The sequence below is a fragment of the Cervus canadensis genome, chromosome 13 (genome assembly GCF_019320065.1).
Source record: "Cervus canadensis isolate Bull #8, Minnesota chromosome 13, ASM1932006v1, whole genome shotgun sequence".
Taxonomy (NCBI): Eukaryota; Metazoa; Chordata; class Mammalia; order Artiodactyla; family Cervidae; genus Cervus; species Cervus canadensis.
The window spans coordinates 16,631,735-16,651,701 of record NC_057398.1 but is presented as its reverse complement, the minus strand read 5'-3'; the positions used below and the strand labels follow the sequence as shown (position 1 = coordinate 16,651,701).

General features: G+C 44.0%; 2 protein-coding genes across 2 annotated transcripts in view; one reads left to right on the top strand and one right to left on the bottom strand.

The window, feature by feature from the left end:
* Positions 1-491: 491 nt before the first annotated feature.
* Positions 492-3,717, bottom strand: LOC122452352 (sorting nexin-18-like). Its single transcript, XM_043485885.1, is given in 2 exon segments — positions 492-3,324; positions 3,327-3,717. Coding segments are annotated over 2 exon segments (1,908 nt in total). The 5' UTR covers positions 3,540-3,717; the 3' UTR covers positions 492-1,629.
* Positions 3,718-6,963: 3,246 nt separating this feature from the next.
* The window catches only part of RGSL1 (regulator of G protein signaling like 1), a 49,616-nt gene continuing 36,612 nt past the window's right edge, over positions 6,964-19,967 (top strand). The window contains exons 1-5 of the mRNA XM_043485714.1: positions 6,964-6,976; positions 10,359-10,441; positions 14,811-14,885; positions 16,319-16,448; positions 19,406-19,567. Of these exons, the coding sequence (XP_043341649.1) occupies positions 6,964-6,976; positions 10,359-10,441; positions 14,811-14,885; positions 16,319-16,448; positions 19,406-19,567 (463 nt within the window). The remainder of the gene's footprint in view (positions 6,977-10,358; positions 10,442-14,810; positions 14,886-16,318; positions 16,449-19,405; positions 19,568-19,967) is intronic.

The following is a 19,967-nucleotide window of genomic DNA, read 5'->3' as shown; positions in this document are numbered from 1 at the left end:
TTAAACCCATGTGACATTACTTTTTAGAGTAAATGTGCTATTGAGAAATCATTTTAATAACCTTCACTTTGTATGACTATCTGCAAATTGACCCTTTTCTTTTAATCAATGTGACTCACCAACATTTCAAACTGACCTCTTTACTTCTATGTTACCACTTGAATACCCAGGGATTTCTGAGGCAGCGTAAGTTTGACTTCATTAAAAACAGTAGACACTTTAACCTTTCAGTGACAGTTTTTAAACCTGTAAACTCAAGAATCACATTATTGAGCTCAGCAACTATAAAAACATTGAGATTCTGGTATTTCAAACCAAAATCTCTTTGTGCTTTTTAGATTAAGCTGCTTTTGAATATTTTTGGTATTTATCAGTCATTTGTATTTCCCTTATAGTAATAAAAGAATATACTTAAAGTAATTTTTAAGGTTAAATGTCCTGGGGGCTTATCAATACTTTAAAAAAAATTACTTTTTTCCATCAGCATTTGGAATAGTAGAAATTATTTCTGGTCCCTCATTAGATCAACCAACATTACTTTTCATCACGTATAACACTGAATTTTATAGACATCCCTGAAAAGTTTTTGATTAAGTAAACAAGTGAATCACAGTGGAGTCTCAACCAGTTAACAGTGTAGATCCATTAAAAAACACATACACACACACACTGAATATTAAAAGAAAAATTTCAAGCTAAAAAAGAAGAAAAAGAAAAGAAAACTCTCTTAAGAATTAAAAGCGAGTGTGTATTGTCACTGATTCTGTGCTCATGTCCCCAACAGATTAGACCCCTTCTCCGGGTTGTAAGACATGTTAGATTAAATCTCCACGTCAAGTTTCCAGGACACTTGAGTGAAGAGACTAGGCTTACTGCAGCATCTAAGGGAACAGAGTGGCCCCATCTTCTTCGCTAACAGACACCCTCTCTGAAGGTGAACATGAGTCTCCCTCCACTGTGCTCGCCAGCATCGATCCCGGAGACAAAACTCGCTGGGCAAACTGATGACAGCTGATCCTCCCACCCTGCCTCCCGTGCCAACAGGAGGTTCCCAGCAGTTTGTCATTATGTGCACTGGCCTTTCACTCTTTCCATCAGAAAAGTTGTGGTTACTTTAAAAAGGGGTAGGGGGGGTGGAGAAATGAAAAACCAAGAGTCTAAAGACACAAAGTCGCATAGCTGCTCTAGTTGGAGTTTGTAAACAGAGAATAGGCTGAATTTAGGTAATCCCAATCTATGAGAGTAAAAAGGCATCCACAGCAGGCTTTTAACCAGCCAGCTTCTTTGAGACCCTTCATGGGTTTTGAGGTCTACAAAGTATGCACTAAAATACCCATACTTCAAAAAGCAATAAGGCAAATAGTATACTCATTATTCCAAAAGTTACAATGGTAGTGTAGGCATACATAGTATAATTTAGTTACAATGTGTGGTACTGTTTCTATTATATAACCATATTAACTGCTTCTTTCCTACATAATTATATATTCAGCCCAGTTTCAGTTGAACACAAAACCATCCTTGTACCACTGCTGATAGTTGGCAATAGTTCTTTGATAGCAGTTTGTATTCTGCTATAGAAATTATCCTTGAACTGAAAAAAAAAGTCCACAATCCAACGTCCAGTCATTAAACACTATCATATTTGTGAAGAGTCTCTTCCAACTTCTGCGTCACTTTTTGGAAAAATATTATTTGTTGTTGTAAGAAATGCTGCATTTGTGATTTAAAGTCTCTTACTCGAATTTGATGGAAGTGGTGAATTTCAGCCAAAGTAGCAAAAGAAATAGTGTTACAGCGATCCTGAATGCCATCAGCCTTTTGGACTTCCATCTTCCCTTCTTCCACGTGTCGCCTACTCTCCTTTACTTTGGTAAGAGCTCCTTTCTGGACGTGGATGATGTCGGGGAAGTTGGCCAGGTGGCCCTGATACAACGCCAACAGGTCCATGACCGGGTCCAGGTCTTGCCTGGGCTGCTCGGCGAACAGCTCGCCGATGGCGTCGTAGGCATCTCCGGTGAAGGCGATGGCCTGGTTCAGGCCGGCCGAGAAGGCCTGCTGGTCCAGCTCAAAGGCCTGGCTGAGGCCGCGGAAGGACTGCCCCACCCTCTGGTACTCCTTCTTGAAGCCGGTCACCTGCTTGCGCGCGAACTCGTTGGCTGTGTGGTTGAGCTGCAGTGCACTGTCGTCCATCTTCTTGGTGAAGCACTTGAAGCCTTCGATCTTGCTCTCCACCTCCTGCAGGTCGAGGGCGGCGGCGGGGGGCGTGCTCAGGGTCAGGAAGAAGTTGGCACCCACCATCTCATCCTTCTCGGCCTTCCTCTTGCCCTGCTTCCAGGCCTTCTCGTCGGTGCTGCTGGGGCAGGTCAGGAAGTGCTGGAAGACGTCGCACTGAGCCAGCACCGGGTGGCTGGCCATGTGGTTCATCCACCAAATCAGGCCTTTTCTGCGCTTGGAGATGAAGTCCTCCTCGAAGCGGCCGGTGGCCTGCTTCTCGGGCAGGTGCGGCACCGAGATGACCGGGAACTTCTCGGCCAGGCACTCGTACAGCCAGTCGAAGTGCTTGTAGCGCCGGTGCACCGGCACCTGCGTGTGCGTGGGCACCAGCTTGTACGAGATGTAGCTCTTCATGCCCTTGAACTTGGTCTGCTTGGTGGGGTCGTCGATGGTGCACTGGAAGGGGTAGGGGTTCTCCTGCCACTCGGGGCCATAGGGTCCCAGCACCACGCACAGCTTGTCCCCATCCTTCACGAAGCCCGACGCCTCACCCAGCACGAAGGCCTCCCCGCCCGACTTGACGAAGGTGGAGAAGCGGTTGAGGTTGCGGCTCATGGTGGCCGAGCTCTTGGCCCCCGACGGGTGGTGCTGCGGGGGCGCAGAGCCGCCGCGGGAGCCCAGCGACAAGTCGGAGCGCGTGGACAGGCTGTAGCGGCCAGCAGCGCCGACTCCCCCAGACGACGAGCCGTCGAGGTCCGGGTAAGCGCCGCTCCCCAGTGCGCCCGGCTCGTCAGCCACGGTGGAGCTGTCGTCCCACTCATCGTCCCAGTCATCGTCGCTGCCCTGGCTGGCCTGGTAGCCGCCGCCGCCGCCGCCGCCGTAGAGCTGTTGCGGCGACGGCTGCAGGGCGCTCCCGCCGTACGAGAAGCCCTGCGGCTGGAAGGTGCTCACCGGCGGCGCCTGCTGCGGTTGCAGCAGCGGCTGGAAGGCGTCGGGCTGCGGCTTGAAGGAGGTGGGCGGCACGGCGGGCAGGGGCTCGAAGCCGCCGGGTGGCACGTTGGCGTAGCGGGCCGGGGCGCCCGGGGGGCCGGGGCGCCCGGGGCGCCCGGGCCGCCGTCGCTCTCCGGGCCGGGCTCGGGGGCGCGGATCACCTGCACGTAAGAGGCCGGGAAGAGGCCGCGGTCTCCGCGGCTGTTGATCCCCTCGAGCCAGCCCTCGATGTCCTGTTCGCTGCACAGGCTCAGCACCTCGTGCTCCCGCAGCGAGATCTCGCCCGGGTTCTCCGACCTGAAGTCGTAGAGCGCCCGGGCGCGCAGCGCCATGGTCCCGGCACCCCGGCGGGCTGACTCCCGGCGCCCTGAGCCTGGCGCCCGCCCGAGGGGCCCGCGGTCGTGCCCGCGCCCTGGCGCGCTGAGAGGAGCTCCGAAGGCAGCACACACTCCTGGGCCCCCACCCTCTGGTCGCGCCCTCCGCGCCGCTCCGCTAGCAGCGCAGACTGCCCTCGTATTCATATTATTTCTTTCACTCAAATATTTGAGCACTTCCATGTGAAAGAAACTGCTCTAGATGTTTGGGATGCATCATTAAATAAAACAATAAAAAAAATTCCTGCCACCATGGAGTTTATGTTCTCAACTAGAATTTGAGCAAGTTGCCACATATTTTTTTTCCAAAGGACCCTATAATCAATAGCCATCACCAAGAACCTGTGGGTGGATCATTCTGATATCCACATGCCATAGCTACTACTATTTTATTTATTTATTTGGCTGTGCTGGGTTCTAGTGTGGCACACAGGATCTTCAATCTTCATTGCAACATACAGGATCTTTAGTTTTGGCGTGCAAACTCTTAGTTGTGGCATGTGGGATCTAGTCCCCTGATCAGGGATCAAACTAGAGCCCCTATACTGGGAGCAGAGTCTTAGCCACTGGACCACCAGATAAGTCCCCATAGTTACTATTATGATATCAACATATACTTTATCTTTGGTGGTTAGCAGCACCTCCCACTAAAATTGTTGCCAAAATCTTGGCTCCCAGTCCACTGATGCCAAATAGAAATACAGAGACAGAATTTGGAGGAAACAGAAAAGAGTATCTTTATTATTTTTGCCAGGCAAAACTGAAACACAACAGGCTAGCACCTCAATAACTGTGCCCCCATCTCTCAGGAATAGGGAAAGGTTTTATATCCTTATGAAGGTCTTGCAGTTTTTTCTCCTGCAAAGTTTCAAAATGACCACAGCTAGCATCAGGCAACTCAGCAACTAGGCCTGAAGTTATTGGCCCTTGACCTTCTTTCTGAAATGCAGAATGCTAGAAGAGAGTGTAGGGGGAGAAGAATGCCAGGTGCAGAGTATAATCTATATGGAATCAGAGAGTAATTAGCTTTGTGAAGGACATGTCTAGTTACAAGTGTTTATCAGCAGCAACAGCTAAAGAATAACCAAGATTGTTTAACTCTTGCAGGCCTGTTTGGTTGGTATGTGCCAAAGGCCATTCACTCATTTCTGTTTTTGCTCCAACAAAATCAAAGCTAATCTGCAACCACAGCATCTTCTTCCAGCCTTTGTGGCCATCTCCACTACTGCTGGCGCCATCACCAGTGAGCGTTTGCTGTCATAGGCACCACCATGCGTTATCTCTCCTTGCCCCTGAGTCTTTGAGTCACCCCTTAAAAATGAAAAGTTCTGGATGGAGGATCTGATCGCTGAATCTAGGAAAGGTGTCCAAGTCTTAGGTGCCAGGACAGCCAAAGTGCTGTCTGGTCCCTCAGGCATTTATAATGGGAGACAGTCCCTCCAAGACTCACACAATGTTTCATCTCAAATAAGGAGAATGGTCAGAGACTGACTGACCAAAACAAAACTCCACAAAAGCCTAATCAATGCACTTATTCTTGACCCCTTTGGTGTTCAAGATCCTCTTTGGGCTAGTTTATGTGTATCCCAGGACAGTGTGTGGAGGGATCTAAATGTGGCAAATCAGACCCAAAGCTGGGACTACTCAAAATGATTTGCCTCTCCTTCAAGTGAACATGAGCTTAGTCTTCAAACCCATTTGAAGGCAATAAAAAATGAGTAACAAAAGTTAATTTCCACATTAAGATATTCTGAACACTTGTCTTACAACAGGTCATTCTCTGTGAGTAAAATTATGCTGAGTTCCAACTCGCCAACTTGTGACAAATGTTTTAGACCTTGGTATGTTGGGAATATGTTAGAAACTTCTATTTTCTCTTCATTTATTACTGTTCTTCATCTCTAAGACTCTTTCCATGTGGACAAAAAACTTTCTGCTCTTGTCTTTGAGTTGCTCATGACCCCAGAAGTAGGCCTGGCCCAGTTTACCATTGAAAAAACATTATACCATTTATACCATCCTTGGGTTTCCCTGGTGTCTCGGTTGGTAAAGAATCTGCCTGCAGTTCAGGAGACCTGGGTTCGATCCCTGTGTTGGGAAGATCCCTGGAGGAGGGCATGGCAACCCACTCCAGTATTCTTGCCTGGGGAATCCCCATGAACAGAGGAGCCTGGTGGGCTACAGTCCATGGGGTCGCAAAGAGTTGGACACAACTGAGAGACTAAAGACACACATACTATCCTGAGAAAAATTAAAATGAAAGAATTATAACTTCTTTCCCAGATTGCCTCTTTCATACCTCTGTTTTCTTGGAGTAATTGGCCTAAACGAATGAGGAATTGGTCAGGAATAGAACATTCTTGGTCAAAACTGGTCACAGAAAATCTCCAGTTCATTTGTATGCTGTGATTCGATGAAAATGTTGAATAGCTTTGTTTCAGTCTTACGGTTAATTTCTTAGATATGCGGGATACCTTTTTCTAAGTAGCTCTTTCCATACAGATATTCTTTACATCTTACTTTATAACATTTGTGGGAAAGTCTAATTAAACATATAAGGATATACATACGAAGTAGTGGAAGAAATTATACAGAAAAATACATTATTGTGAGAAAGTCCATGAGAGTTATTTCTAACCCCATTAAAGTATGTTTTTCATGTGAAAGGAAGGTTTGATTTACTGGCATATTTGAAATAACACAAGCTCTTGAATCAAATAGGCAGAGTCCAATCTCAGTGTTAATTTACTATTTTGCATTGAAAAGGAAGTGAAGATAATCCCTATTTTGCATGACTAAGAATTGAATGAAAATAAAGTACAAACACCTAGTCTAATTCTCCTACATGAAAGCTAATGTTTGTTCAATCTCTTTTCAAACCCACAACCAACCAGAGGAAGCTATCTGGAAAAGAAGAGAAGGGGTAGGAAACAGCATGGATATTAGGTTGAATTTTCCAGCTTATCTGAGAGTCAAGTTATTAAATATTCATTGAATACCAGTTAAATTTCTAGAAGGATATTAGATCCAAAAGACACATCAGAAGTTAACAGATTCCTACTCCCTCAAAGAATGAAGTCAAGTTCAAGAGATAGAACTTCAACTCAGGATCTATAATTAGACAATAATTAAAAGGAAACTGTCAATGCACACCAAATAGTATGGACTAAAACCCTAGGCATAGAAAGAGTCTGTATAGTTAAGGGAATTCAGGAGCTCAGTTAACATAAGATTTATCTTCAGATTGAGTTCTATACTAGAGGTATAGAATCTGGAACCCCTAGCAGGAGGTGTCACTGTGCACTCATAAGGGGCAGGGTTCTGTTGACTGGGGGCTGATTTCGCTCCTAAATAATCACAGTAGCAGGAAGATCAAGGCAATATGAGCAATGCTGGTGAGTCTCTGAGAGGGATGTCTCAGCAGCTTTGAGCACCCCAAGTAAGGCAAACCACTCACCTTCGCGGTGTTAACAGGAATGAGTCAGTCAGGGACACCACATGTAGACTCTGTGTTATTCTTCTCTCTCCTCCCCTTCCCCCAACTCATGCCATCAGATCTTTGAGGATCAGATAGGGTCCCATTGATAACACAACCAAGGCAACTAGGAGGAATACCTAAGAGGGAAGAATTAACATGCATATCAGCCATTGCGTGTCATACCTCCTCCAGGGAGAAGGCTGGCATGAGGTTTGGGGTTATCCAACAATTTATTTATTACCAAATCAGCATCACTATTGTATAGGATGAATGTTGAAAGCCTCAGATTATTCTGAAGTTTGAAGGCAGAACAGGTAAGAATGGAGAAACAGGAATGCAGAAATAGGATGGGGATGGGGAGTATATGGACAGCCTTTTTCCTACACCCCATGGAGACTGTATTGTTAATGCCAAGCACTGTCACAATCCAGTCTTTTGTCACCATCAGTGTATGTGTGGCTGCAAAAACAATCGATGGAGAAGTTTCTTCCAAACATCACTTTCCTGCGGTCAGATCCTCTCAATAGTCTGTTCAACAAATCCATACCAGGCTTTATGAATGACAAACAAGTGAATAAAAGTCCAAAAAATTGAAGATCTTCTCTTGAAAGAACAATTCACTCAACACTACAGAACACTTTGCAAACACTGTTAGTGTCTAGAGGAAAAACAATGAACAGACAGACGTCTTTCCTCTCATGGAGAGCTCAGTCTGGTGAGGAAGATACATGCATCAGTGAGTGAAAACAATGACTTGTTGATTGTTGTGATGGAAGTTGTACATGACCATGTGAGGTGACAGGGAGTAGTGATCAATTTTACTATTGTGGTACATTCTGCCGTTCTTGGTTCACCAGGGAGATTACATGTAAACCATTTCTTGATAGATAACAATTTGCGAAGCAGCCTGGGGTTGAGAGGATGTTTCAGGGGATGGAAATGTGGGAACAAAGATACAGAGGTTGGATGTGAGAGTGCATTAGCTTGTGCAGGAAAGAGCAGTATCTTGGCAGGTCAACAGGAGGTAACATGGAGTGGAGCCTCCCAGGTGAGGCTTGGAAGGAACACAAAAACCAGATTGGGTGAAGCCTCAGATACTGTACTAAGGAATTTAGTCTTCAACTTGTAGGACAATGAAGAATTGCTGAAGAGTTTTAACAATAATATGGTGGCAGTGATTAGAAATAGCAAGAACACTTGAAGAAACTGATGCAACAGTCTAGATGAGAAATGATAGAGGCCTGAAATAAGAAAGTGACTTTTTATGGATGGAGATGCAAGAATAGATGCTACAGATACATACAAGGAGAAAGCACATGCTGCTCCACTGCATGTGGGAGTATTGAGAGAGAAAAACAGAGAGCAAGAGAAATCAAAGATGATTTTCAGGTTTCTGGTTCAGACAGTTGGATGGTGGTTCCAGTAACTGAGACTGGGAATACAGGAAAAGGAGCAGGTTGGGGAAAAAAAACTATCAGATCAGCTTTGAAAATGTGGAGATGAAAGTGCCTGATGGGTGTCATGTGGAGACATCCCATAGTTCATTGAATACTGAACCTAGAGTCAAAGAAAGAAGTCTGGACTGAGAACATAGATTTTTAAGTTATCTATGTGGAATAGATTAAATAAATCAGGGAATTATAAAAAGATGTGCAGAGGGCTGAAGAGAGAGACAGAAAAACATAAAAGTTTACACTAGATAGCAAAAAAGACATCTGTGGAACAGAGGGCAAAAATTGGCATCTGCTCTACTATAATAGTGTTTGATTGTCTGGGTTTCTCTTTCTATTACAAGAAAATAATATAAAAAAATAAATAAAATATAAAAAAATAATAAAAAAATTTAAAAAAAGAAAAGAATAACCACCAAAGTTTCATTAGGAAAAGCAATGAAGGGAATTGCTTAGTTTTCTTATATTATTGTAACTTCACCCTAGTGGAGTGACACTCTTCTCATCAGACATATAGCTAGACTGAGAGATAGGTCTAGTGTCTAATATTTAGGTTTCTCATTTTATAAGTCTCTCATTACAAATTTTAAGTATGATAGAAAAATGCTGGGCCGTTAATAGGACAGTTAATTTACTATTCACTAGTTAACATTAGACACTAAAAAGCATAGACGGTGAATTAGAGTAAACTTAGAGAGGCCACCAGTGGTCTCTATGCTTGGCTTTGAGACAGTCAGCATTTTTTCCTTGTATTAATTTGGGCAGCACAATAATCAAGCTTGAGAGAAATAATAAATATGTTATATAACCAATATTTTTCCCAAAAAAAAGCTCTTTGGGGTTTTAATGTTGGGCCCAAACCAACTAGTCGAAATTTGACTTGGTTTCTGTAAAGTGACTGCATAAATTAAAGATGGTGGAGTGAATAGTGTAATGTGAGAGTGCCCAGAGCTAACCTCATTTCTGGCCACACTAGTATAACTTAGAAGATGGGCAATAGTTGTCTTATGCTCTTCCCTGGGAAGAATGTGAAATGCTTGAATTATGGGTGCCTCTCCAGCCAATGACAGGGGAGCCAAATGGAAAGAAGGCCACACAAGGAAGTACTGAAGAAATGCTTAGTGACTAGCCAGAGTGGGCAGAGGTAAGCAAAATGTGATGTCTTTATAAATATGGAGCATTGCCCTTTAAAAGAGAACTTAGGTGAATTTGGTCAAGCTTCAGAGGGCAGAATTTCAACAAATGGAAAGAAAATAAAGGAAGGCAGTTCACAATAGGAAAGATATTACTAAACTATTTTCAGTTCATTTCAGTTCAGTCACTCAGTCATGTCTGACTGTGACCCCATGGACTGCACACTCCAGGTTTCCCTGTCCATCACCAACTCCCAGAGCTTGCTCATACTCATGTCCATCAAATCGGTGATGCCATCCAACCATCTCATCCTCTGTCATCCCCTTCTCCTGCCTTCAATCTTTCCCAGACTCAGGGTCTTTTCCAGTCAATTCTTCACATCAGGTGGCCAAAGTATTGGAGTTTCACTGGAGAAGGGAATGGCAGACCACTTCAGTATTCTTGCCTTGAGAACCCCATGAACAGAATGAAAAAAACTATTTTATTTCTTCATAAATGGAATGGGCAGCCCTGTAAGGTGGCAAGCTTTCCACAGCTGGGAGTGTTTAAGCAGGGTTGCAGAGGAGGGTTCTGGAAAGGGGGGAAATTGAGTTGGATGACCTTAAAGGCCATCATCATGTGGAAATTTGCCCTTGTGAAATGACCCATTCAATTGCTTCATTTTCTCATCCTAAATGCAATCCTGCTTATGAGTTTTTTTTTCTTCCCTTATAGAGATAATTGGTTCGACAAACCTTATAATTCTGCTAGAGGATGAAATCTTTGCCGATTTTTTCAACACATTTCTTTCTCTCCCGGTAAGGATTCTCAGACTTAAATCCAAATGTTTCATCAACAGCCAAATAGTGAATATCACTGAGCTGAGTGCCTTTTTAAAAAATAAATAAAAACTTCATATCAAATCAAAACTATTTCAATTTGAGCAAATAAATGTGAATCAGAAAATCCTCTAAAATCTCCAGGAGTTCCCATTACTGATATAATAAAATCCCAATCCCCAGCCTCCTTACCTGTCCATGGTTATCTCTCATCACACCCTTTGCTGGTACCCAGTGCTCCCGTGATCTATCTCTACCCTGCAGAGGGTATTCACCTGGCATTCTCTCCCTCCATGCCTCTCCCTGCCTGGGTTCTTAGTTTCCAAATTTTCACCCACCAAACTCTTAATCATTTTTCAGATAGCTACTTAAATCCTGCTCTCCTTAAGGAGTTCCTAGATCTCCCAATCAGAACTTATCTCGCCCACACTTTGCTACTCTCTTGTGTTGTATGTGTGTGTTTCCTCCACTGGACTGTGAACTTGTGAATTCCCCCAGGACAAGAACCATGGATTATTCACTCTGCTCTACTCCCCTCATTGGGTGTTTAACACATAGCAATTGCTGAGTTGTTAACTGGAAGCAAATCTATATAGCTTCTTAATCTATGCAACCAAAACAAACCTCATACGTCAAAATATTTTTAAACCCAGACCTACACCAATCCTGCATTTTTTTTTTTCGTTTGAATATTTGGTTACATCGTTTGAATGCTGGTGCCTTATAAATAGTTGCTCATCTCAGTGCGCCTTTTTCCATGGAATGCTACCTCATTGAAATTTCATACAACTAGGAAGAAACACTATTATTGCACAAATACCTATTGGGTGGTCACTTTGTGCCAGATGCTAGGCTTAGTACTGGGGACATGGATATTAATTATATACCATCGTGTCTTCAAGGAATTCCCAGTCTAATGTGAGAGACCAGTATTTAAGGTGAGTGCAAAAAAGGGTTGCGTGTGACATGACTGACATCTCTAGGAGGTGGTTTCACTGGAAGAACAGGCCATTCCTACTTGGGAGAGTCAGAAAGGGACCAATGAAGAGGTGACACAAACAAAGTCTTGAAAACCAACTAGGTATTTGATGATTGGCTGAGGGTGAAGATAGGGAGGGGAGGGTGGATAAAGAAGCAAGAAGAAATGACTGGAGGACTGAGTAGCAAGAGAAGAAGATGCCTTAGAAATGTAATACGCCAAGAGTTCGGCCAGAAATTGGAGCTTTAGCCTCTAGTTTATCACATATGCTTTGGGACTACTTTGAGACATTTTGATGACCATGGTAAGATAGATACCTGTAAACACAGAAACATAGAAGCATCAGTTCAGTTCAGTCGCTCAGTCGTGTCCGACTCCTTGCGACCCCATGAATCGCAGCACGCCAGGCCTCCCTGTCCATCACAAACTCCCAGAGTCTACCCAAACCCATGCCCATCAAGTCGGTGATGCCATCCAACCATCTCATCCTCTGTCGTCCCCTTCTCCTCCTGCCCCCAATCCCTCCCAGCATCAGGGTCTTTTCCAATGAGTCAACTCTTCGCATGAGGTGGCCAGAGTACTGGAGTTTCAGCTTCAGGATCAGTCCTTCCAATGAACACCCAGGACTGATCTCCTTTAGGATGGACTGGTTGGATCTCCTTGCAGTCCAAGGGACTCTTAAGAGTCTTCTCCAACACCATAGTTCAAAAGCATCAATTTTTCGGCTCTCAACTTTTTTCACAGTCCAACTCTCACATCCACACATGACCACTGGAAAAACCATAGCCTTGACCAGATGGACCTTTATTGGCAAAGTAATGTCTCTGCTTTTTAATATGCTATCTAAGTTGGTCATAACTTTCCTTCCAGGGAGTAAGCGTCTTTTAATTTCATGGCTACAGCACCATCTGCAGTGATTTTGGAGCCCAAAAAAATAAAGTCTGCCACTGTTTCCACTGTCTCCCCATCTATTTGCCATGAGGTGATGGGACCAGATGCCATGATCTGTTTTCTGAATGTTAAGCTTTAAGCCAACTTTTTCACTCTCCTCTTTCACTTTCATCAAAAGGCTTTTTAGTTCCTCTTTACTTTCTCCCATTAGGGTGGTGTCATCTGCATATCTGAGGTTATTGATATTTCTCCTAGCAATCTTGATTCAAGCTTGTGCTTTATCCAGTCCAGCATTTCTCATGATGTACTCTGCATATAAGTTAAATAAGCAGGGTGACAATATACAGCCTTGACATACTCCTTTTCCTATTTGGAACCAGTCTGTTGTTCCATGTCCAGTTCTAACTGTTGCTTCCTGACCTGCATATAGATTTCTCAAGAGGAAGGTCAGGTGGTCTGGTATTCCCATCTCTTTCAGAATTTTCCACAGTTTATTGTGAGCGTAGTCAATCAAGCAGAAATAGATGTTTTTCTGGAACTCTCTTGCTTTTTTGATAATCCAGCGGATATTGGCAATTTGATCTCTGGTTCCTCTGCCTTTTCTAAGACCAGTTTTAACATCTGGAAGTTCACGGTTCATGTATTGCTGAAGCCTGGCTTGGAGAATTTTGAGCATTACTTTACTAGTGTGTGAGATGAGTGCAATTGTGCAGTAGTTTGAGCATTCCTTGGGATTGCCTTTCTTAGGGATTGGAATGAAAATGGACCTTTTCCAGTCCTGTGGCCATTGCTGAGTTTTCCAAATTTGCTGGCATATTGAATGCAGCACTTTCACAGCATCATCTTTCAGGATTTGAAATAGCTCAACTGGAATTCCATCACATCCACTAGCTTGGTTCATAGTAATGCTTTCTAAGGCCCACTTGACTTCACATTCCAGGATGTCTGGCTCTAGGTGAGTGATCACACCATTGTGATTATCTGGGTCATGAAGATCTTTTTTGTACAGTTCTTCTGTGTATTCTTGCCACCTCTTCTTAATATCTTCTGCTTCTCTTAGGTCCATACCATTTCTGTCCTTTATTGAGCCCATCTTTGTGTGAAATATTCCCTTGGTATCTCTAATTTTCTTAAAGGGATCTCTAGTCTTTCCCATTCTGTTGTTTTCCTCTATTTCTTTGCATTGATCACTGAGGAAGGCTTTCTTATCTCTCCTGGCTATTCTTTGGAACTCTGCATTCAAATGGGAATATCTTTCTTTTTCTCCTTTGCTTTTCGCTTCTCTTCTTTTCACAGCTATTTGTAAGGCCTCCTCAGACAATCATTTTGCCTTTTTGTATTTCTTTTCCTTGGGGATGGTCTTGATCCCTGTCTCCTGTACAATGTCACGAACCTCAGTCCATAGTTCATCAGGCTCTCTGTCTATCAGATCTAGTCCCTTAAATCTATTTCTCACTTCCACTGCATAGTCATAAGGGATTTGATTTGTGTCATACCTGAATGGTCTATTGGTTTCCCCTACTTTCTTCAGTTTAAGTCTGAATTTGGAAATAAGGAGTTCATGATCTGAGCCACAGTCAGCTCCTGGTCTTGTTTTTGCTGACTGTATAGAGCTTCTTCATCTTTGGCTGCAAAGAATATAATCAATCTGATTTCAGTGTTGACCATCTGGCGATGTCCATGTGTAGAGTCTTCTCTTGTGTTGTTGCAAGAAGGTGTTTGCTATGACCAGTGCGTTCACTTGGCAAAACTCTATTAGCCTTTACGCTGCTTCATTCCATACTCCAAGGCCAAATTTGCCTGTTACTCCAGGTGTTTCTTGACTTCATACTTTTGCATTCCAGTCCCCTGTAATGAAAAGGACATCTTTTTTGGGTGTTAGTTCTAGAAGCATAGATACCTGTAAACAGAGAAGCCATTTCCCATTAATCTCAAAGCTGGTTGCCTAAGTCTCAGTCCCTTCTCTGTGACAAAAGAGGACAGTAGCCTAGAATTTTCTATATGATTTTGGATATTCTTAATGCCCCCCTAAGTATCAATAATTTGTACCCTTATTCCTCACCTCCTCAGTCCTCTCTGCTTTCTCCAGTTCAACAGGTTAGGCAAATCCAAAGATAGTTCTCTTTATGAAAAGGCTTTAAGTCTTTGCTCTAACTTTCTAGGTTCTGGAGAAATGAATAATGCAATACACAAAATAAACACCTTTTAAAGTCATGAGCTTTGGCCTTTGCATACAGGCAAGATAACTCCCAGGTTGGGGCGGGATGGAGCCAAAAGATAAATGAATCTTGTAATTTAATCTTTCTTTGCTGTTTTGTGCAAAGCAAGTTAATTCACTGGAATAAATTTAAGAATTAATGTCCCTTGAAATAGGAAAGCAGTGGAACCTCTCTTCCCCTGTGACTACAGATGGACCGTGACACTTTCACGAAAAGATGCTCTAGACCCCTTTGGCTGTTTCTTAGCTTTCTTTTTCAGGTCTTTGGCCAGACACCATTTTACACTGTTGAAAATTCTCAATGGAGCTTGTGGCCAGAAATACCCCATGACTTGGTGAGCATGATTCTTGAATGGTGGATGGTTTGGGATGGGGGAAGAGGCAGATGGATTTGAAGTGTGGATTGGGAGAGGGGAAGGGACAGGAGCTCATGACAGGATGACTATGGAAGAAACTATAAAGCGGGTGAGTAGGACAAACAGAATCAAGCCAGGTAGACATTTTTCCTTTTTGCATTCTTATCGCTTGGGCAGGCAGTTGCTGCTGAGTTCTTTCCTCTGTATTTTAGTCCATGGTTAGCAAAAGAAGTTAACCTTTCATGTCCACTGTGATGGTTGGGTAGTTGATGCTTGGAGCACTGTGTTGAGAAGAACTCTGCAGGCCACACCTAAGCCAGAAAGAGTCTGGGAATTGATGGGCAATGCCTGCATGGGTGTGGGAAAGGAAGTGCAGCCCACAGGCCCATAGCAATTATTTGCATTGTAAAGTAAGCGTTAGTCACTCAGTCGTGTCTGACTCTTTGCGAACCCATGGACTGTAGCCTGCCAGGCTCCTCTGTCCTTGGGATTTCCCAAACAAGAACACTGGAGGGAGTAGCCATTCCCTCCTCCAGGGTACCTTCCCAATGAGTCAAGATGACGCTTGACAGTTCCTAATGTCTACTTGACCACAGGGCATATCTTTGCCCCCAGTCTTTTCTTCTTTTTATATGTTTTTCCCTTGTCCTTGTCCACTGTCTTTCTTTCTTCCCCCTTCCTGTTCTCCTTTTCTACTCTGTAGACCTTGGACTCAGCAGTGCCTCCCTCATGCCCTTTTTTGTGACAGGTGGGATCAGAACAATCACACTAAGCACTAAGCCATTCTCACAGCAAAGTTCTATTTTTCTCTGGGATCTGGATTGCTGAGGAAGACACTGCACTCTGATTCCTATGCATGTATTTGGTTTCCCAAGGAGAGTCCCAACACTTAAAACTTTTATCTTCTTATCCCGTCTCCAGGGATTTGATCCTTTGGGTATTCCTCCCTTACTTACGTGGTATGTGTCAGTCTTTGTGTGTTTTTGTACATGTTGTGCAGTTGATATGGGTTGGGAGCTTGTGAAAAGTTGTAAGTGTGCTTGTAAGCAGGAAGTGTGCTTGTAAGAGGCAAGTTGGGTAGAGTTAGGACTTGACACCACAGACCAAAATCTCTTCTGCTTCTCCTCTATCAAGCAAAGCTTAGGATTGTGTCATTGCTCTGTTTTTGTTTTTTACTTAGGTCTTTTCTTAACCTCACTCAGGAATAAGATTTTTTTGATGAAGGAAAAAGTCTTTTCTTTCCTACCAATCCATTCCCTCCTTTGAGAGCCTCTTAGATACTGTTTTTAATCAACATACCTCTGGGCCAAATATTACAAGCGTAAGGTTATCTAATTGCTCCTTGCTAAGCTGCATTTCTTAGCAATTCAATTCCATTTCTCCTTTCTGTTCCTATTTTGTTTGGACTCTAGATTGCAAAGTACAAAGGATTATTGACCTGGTTGGAAAAATATCGATTACCTTTCTTCTGTAAAGCCAACTTATGTTTCCATTACATTCTCTGTCAGGAGTTCATCAGTTTCATTAAGTCCCCAGAAGGAGGTAAGCATGTGGGGGCATGTGTGTATAGAAACATGGGGAGCCAGGTTGCAAACCATCCTACGTCTCTCAGTCCTACAGTACAGGTACAAATACTGGCTGCCTTTACAGCCTTAGATGTGTCGGTGGCTTAGCCTGTATTGTGGCAATAGGTGATATCCTAGGCTGAAAAAGTGGTACCAAGAACAAGAAACTGGAGTTAGTTCGGCTGGGCTATTTGCCTCACTGCAGCTAGAAATGAGAGAAGTAATGATGGCCAAAATGCCTATAATACGCTCAGAATCAAAGGTAGCTCACCACCTTCATTGCTATCACCTGGCCTATGCCACCATCATTTCTCACCTGGCTGTTTTTTGGTGTTTTTTTTTTTTTTTTTTTACTTTTTATTTTATATTGGGATATAGCCGATTAATAATGTTGTGATAGTTTCAGGTGGACAGCAGAGGGCCTCAGTCATACATATACATGTATTCATTCCCCTCCAAGCTCTCCTCCCGTCTAGGTTGCCACATAACATTAAACAGAGTTCCATGTACTGTATATTAGGTCCTTGTTGGCAACCCATTTTAAATATAGCAGTGTGTGCATGTCCATCCCAAACTCCCTAACTATCCCTTCCCTCCATCCTTCCGCACTGGCAACCATAAGTTCGTCCTCTGCCTGTCTCACCTGGCTGTTGACATCATCTCTGAGTCAGTCTCCTTGCTCGTGCCCTTGTTCTCTTCTCCCAGCAGCAGGGTGAGCCTTTTAAAACTTCCTTTAGATCGTGTCACTCCTCTGCTCACTGTCCCTTCCCACCACCACCACCACCAATGGCTCCCATTTCAATCTGAAATCCAGAGCCCCTGAAATGCCTTTCCAGGTCCTAGAGACCTGGCCCCATTTCCTTTCTGATCTCATCTTTTCCTATTTCTCCATCGTTCATTCCATTCCAACCACCTTGGCCTCTGCAGTTCCTCAACATGCTGGGCACATTTGCATTTCAAGGCTCTGCCTGGGGTGCTGCTCCTCTAATATATTCACATTGGTGCCCCGCCCTTCACCTTAAATTTCTGTGCACTTCTTACCTCCTCAATGAAAGCTACCCTGGAAGCCCACTGCCCACCCATCCAGCCCCTGCCCAGCTTTACCTATACCCTCCTTTCCTTCTTCATTCCTTCCTGTAGTGCTTATAACCTTCAGCCTTCCTAGAAAATGTATTTATTATGCTTATCATTTATTGTCTGTCTCCTTTGCTAGAATATAAGCTCATTTAGGGTGGGGATTTTTGTTCTGTTTGCAGATGTATCCCAAACACCTAGAATGGTACCCAGCATTTAGTAGGCGTATAATAAATGCTTGTTGAAAGAATGAATGAATAAAATTTTCACCTAAGGTTGAATTGATAACTTGACTCAGCTCAACTAGCCAAAGGAAACTAGGAAAAGTGACAACTGGGGAAATCCCATTGAGTAAAATGTTGTAACAAATCGCCCATTATACTCATCTCCCTCCTTCAACATATGTATGGGAAAACTTGCTGTCAGGTAGAGACCATGGAAGGCCAGGGGCCTCGTTTGGAGGGTGATTTTGATCTGTGGATTGTATGTATGCTTGTAGGTTCCCCCCTCCCCCGCCCCATGTCACGTGACACGTGTCACTAGAGGGCCTGGGTCTGGCTTCAAAAGCACCATGTAGTCAGAGCCCTGCTCATCTCACTGGCCACCATTTCTCCTCACTCCCGATGAGCGAATGGGAGTCTGGCCATGTGCCACTCTGAGAGAGGGGCTGGGGGAAGAACTCATTCTCAGTCTCTTACCATGGACTTTTCCTGGCAGCCAAGATGATGAGATGGCAAAAGGCAGACCAGTGGCTACTCCAGAAATGCATTGGCGGGGTCAGAGGGATGTGGCGCTTCTATACCTACCTCAAGGGCAGTGCAGGTGGGTTCTTAGAGTTGTTCCTGGGGCCTTTGCAAGTTCTTAACAGCTTCCGGGATACCCTGGAGCAGTTCTACTGCTGCTACTAACAGTTCTGTGTATCTATGGTGAATGCAAAAGGTGTTTTATAATACAGCTTGGGTAGAAGTCTTTGGAAACTGGGGTCTATTGTGTAGGTTATGGCAAAAGCACTCAGAGTCCCTTTCATTCATTCATTCATTTAACAGTGTTTATTGAGCACCACTGTATGGCAGCCACAGTGCTTGCAGGTGGGGGTACAAAGGTGAACAAGAGCCCTAAGTCCCTGCTTCCCGAAGCTGACATGACAGTGGGGAGACAGACAAGCGACAAGTATATACACAAATCCCTGTAGCAAAAGTGCTTTCTGTCCTACTGGGTCCAGTAGGTGATGAGTTCTAGGAGGCTGGCAGTGAATACTAGCTGACCTTCCAGTTCAGCATCATTAACTTTGACACAGGAACAAATCTTAGTATAAAGGTGAAATTCTGGATTTCCATGGGTCAGGCAGGGAAGAACTAGACAGATTGTCTTACAGTTGGTCCTTCAGACTTCAGCCCTGGCAAAGCTGTAACACGGGGAATGTAGTCTTTGGCACCTTTGGGCTCCAGGGTCCTTCTGCAGGCTGCTCTGGGTTCATGATCTAGGAATTGTTCGTTTTACCCTGATCTTTATTTTTCGGACAAAACTTTAATGTCTAATGATCTATTCTCATGTGGTTTTTCCTAAACTGACAGTTTCTCTAACAAACCACCCCCCCAAAAAAAATCATGAAAGAGTCCTACCCATTAAGTCCCTTTTCTCTATGTCTCCCATCAGCTCCTGCATTAGAACGTTTCTGGAAATGATCCCTTAAGCCAAAGGAGTGGCTCAGGGTGATGTTGGAGGCAGTAGAGCAGGCTGGGGGTGGAGATTGGGTGGGGGGTGTCAGCTGCCAAACTCAGATGCAACCACTGAAGGGGCAAGCTTGGGGTGCAGCTCAGTCTGCTGTCTGATCCATAGGTGGTCCTGTCTGATCCATAGGTGAAGAATTGCTGGATTTCTGGATTCTTGTTGAGAAGATCCTGAGCATAGATGAGATGGACCTGGAAGTGAGAGACCACTACCTTTCCCTCCTCTTTGTGCTGAAGGCCACCCATCTGCAGGAGAGCTCACGGGTGCTGACTCTCTGCAACATGAACATCAGTAAGAATCATAAAGCGTATCTGAGGTGAAATCCCTGGGAGAAGAAAAAAATCAATCCAATGTCTGATACTCCTCAGTCTCTTTCCTTGCAGACTACTCCTCTCTCCATTAGGGATGCCAGTGGGAACCCCAACCCTTAACAGGGAATGGTTGAGAGAGACAGTTGTCCTTAAGCTGGTATGTGCCTCTTCCTGAGATGTTGCTTGTTAGTGAAGGTTAGCTGGAAAGAGTGAAGGGGAATTGGGACAAGGTAATTGAACAGTTCCTGCACTTTCTAAGCCTGCATGGCTTGTTTTGTGTTTTTCTATTGTTTTGTTTTGTTTTCTATTAGGATTCTCTAGAACAAACTACAGTCCACAGGCCAAATGCAGTACATGTGGCCTATGAGCTAACACTGTTT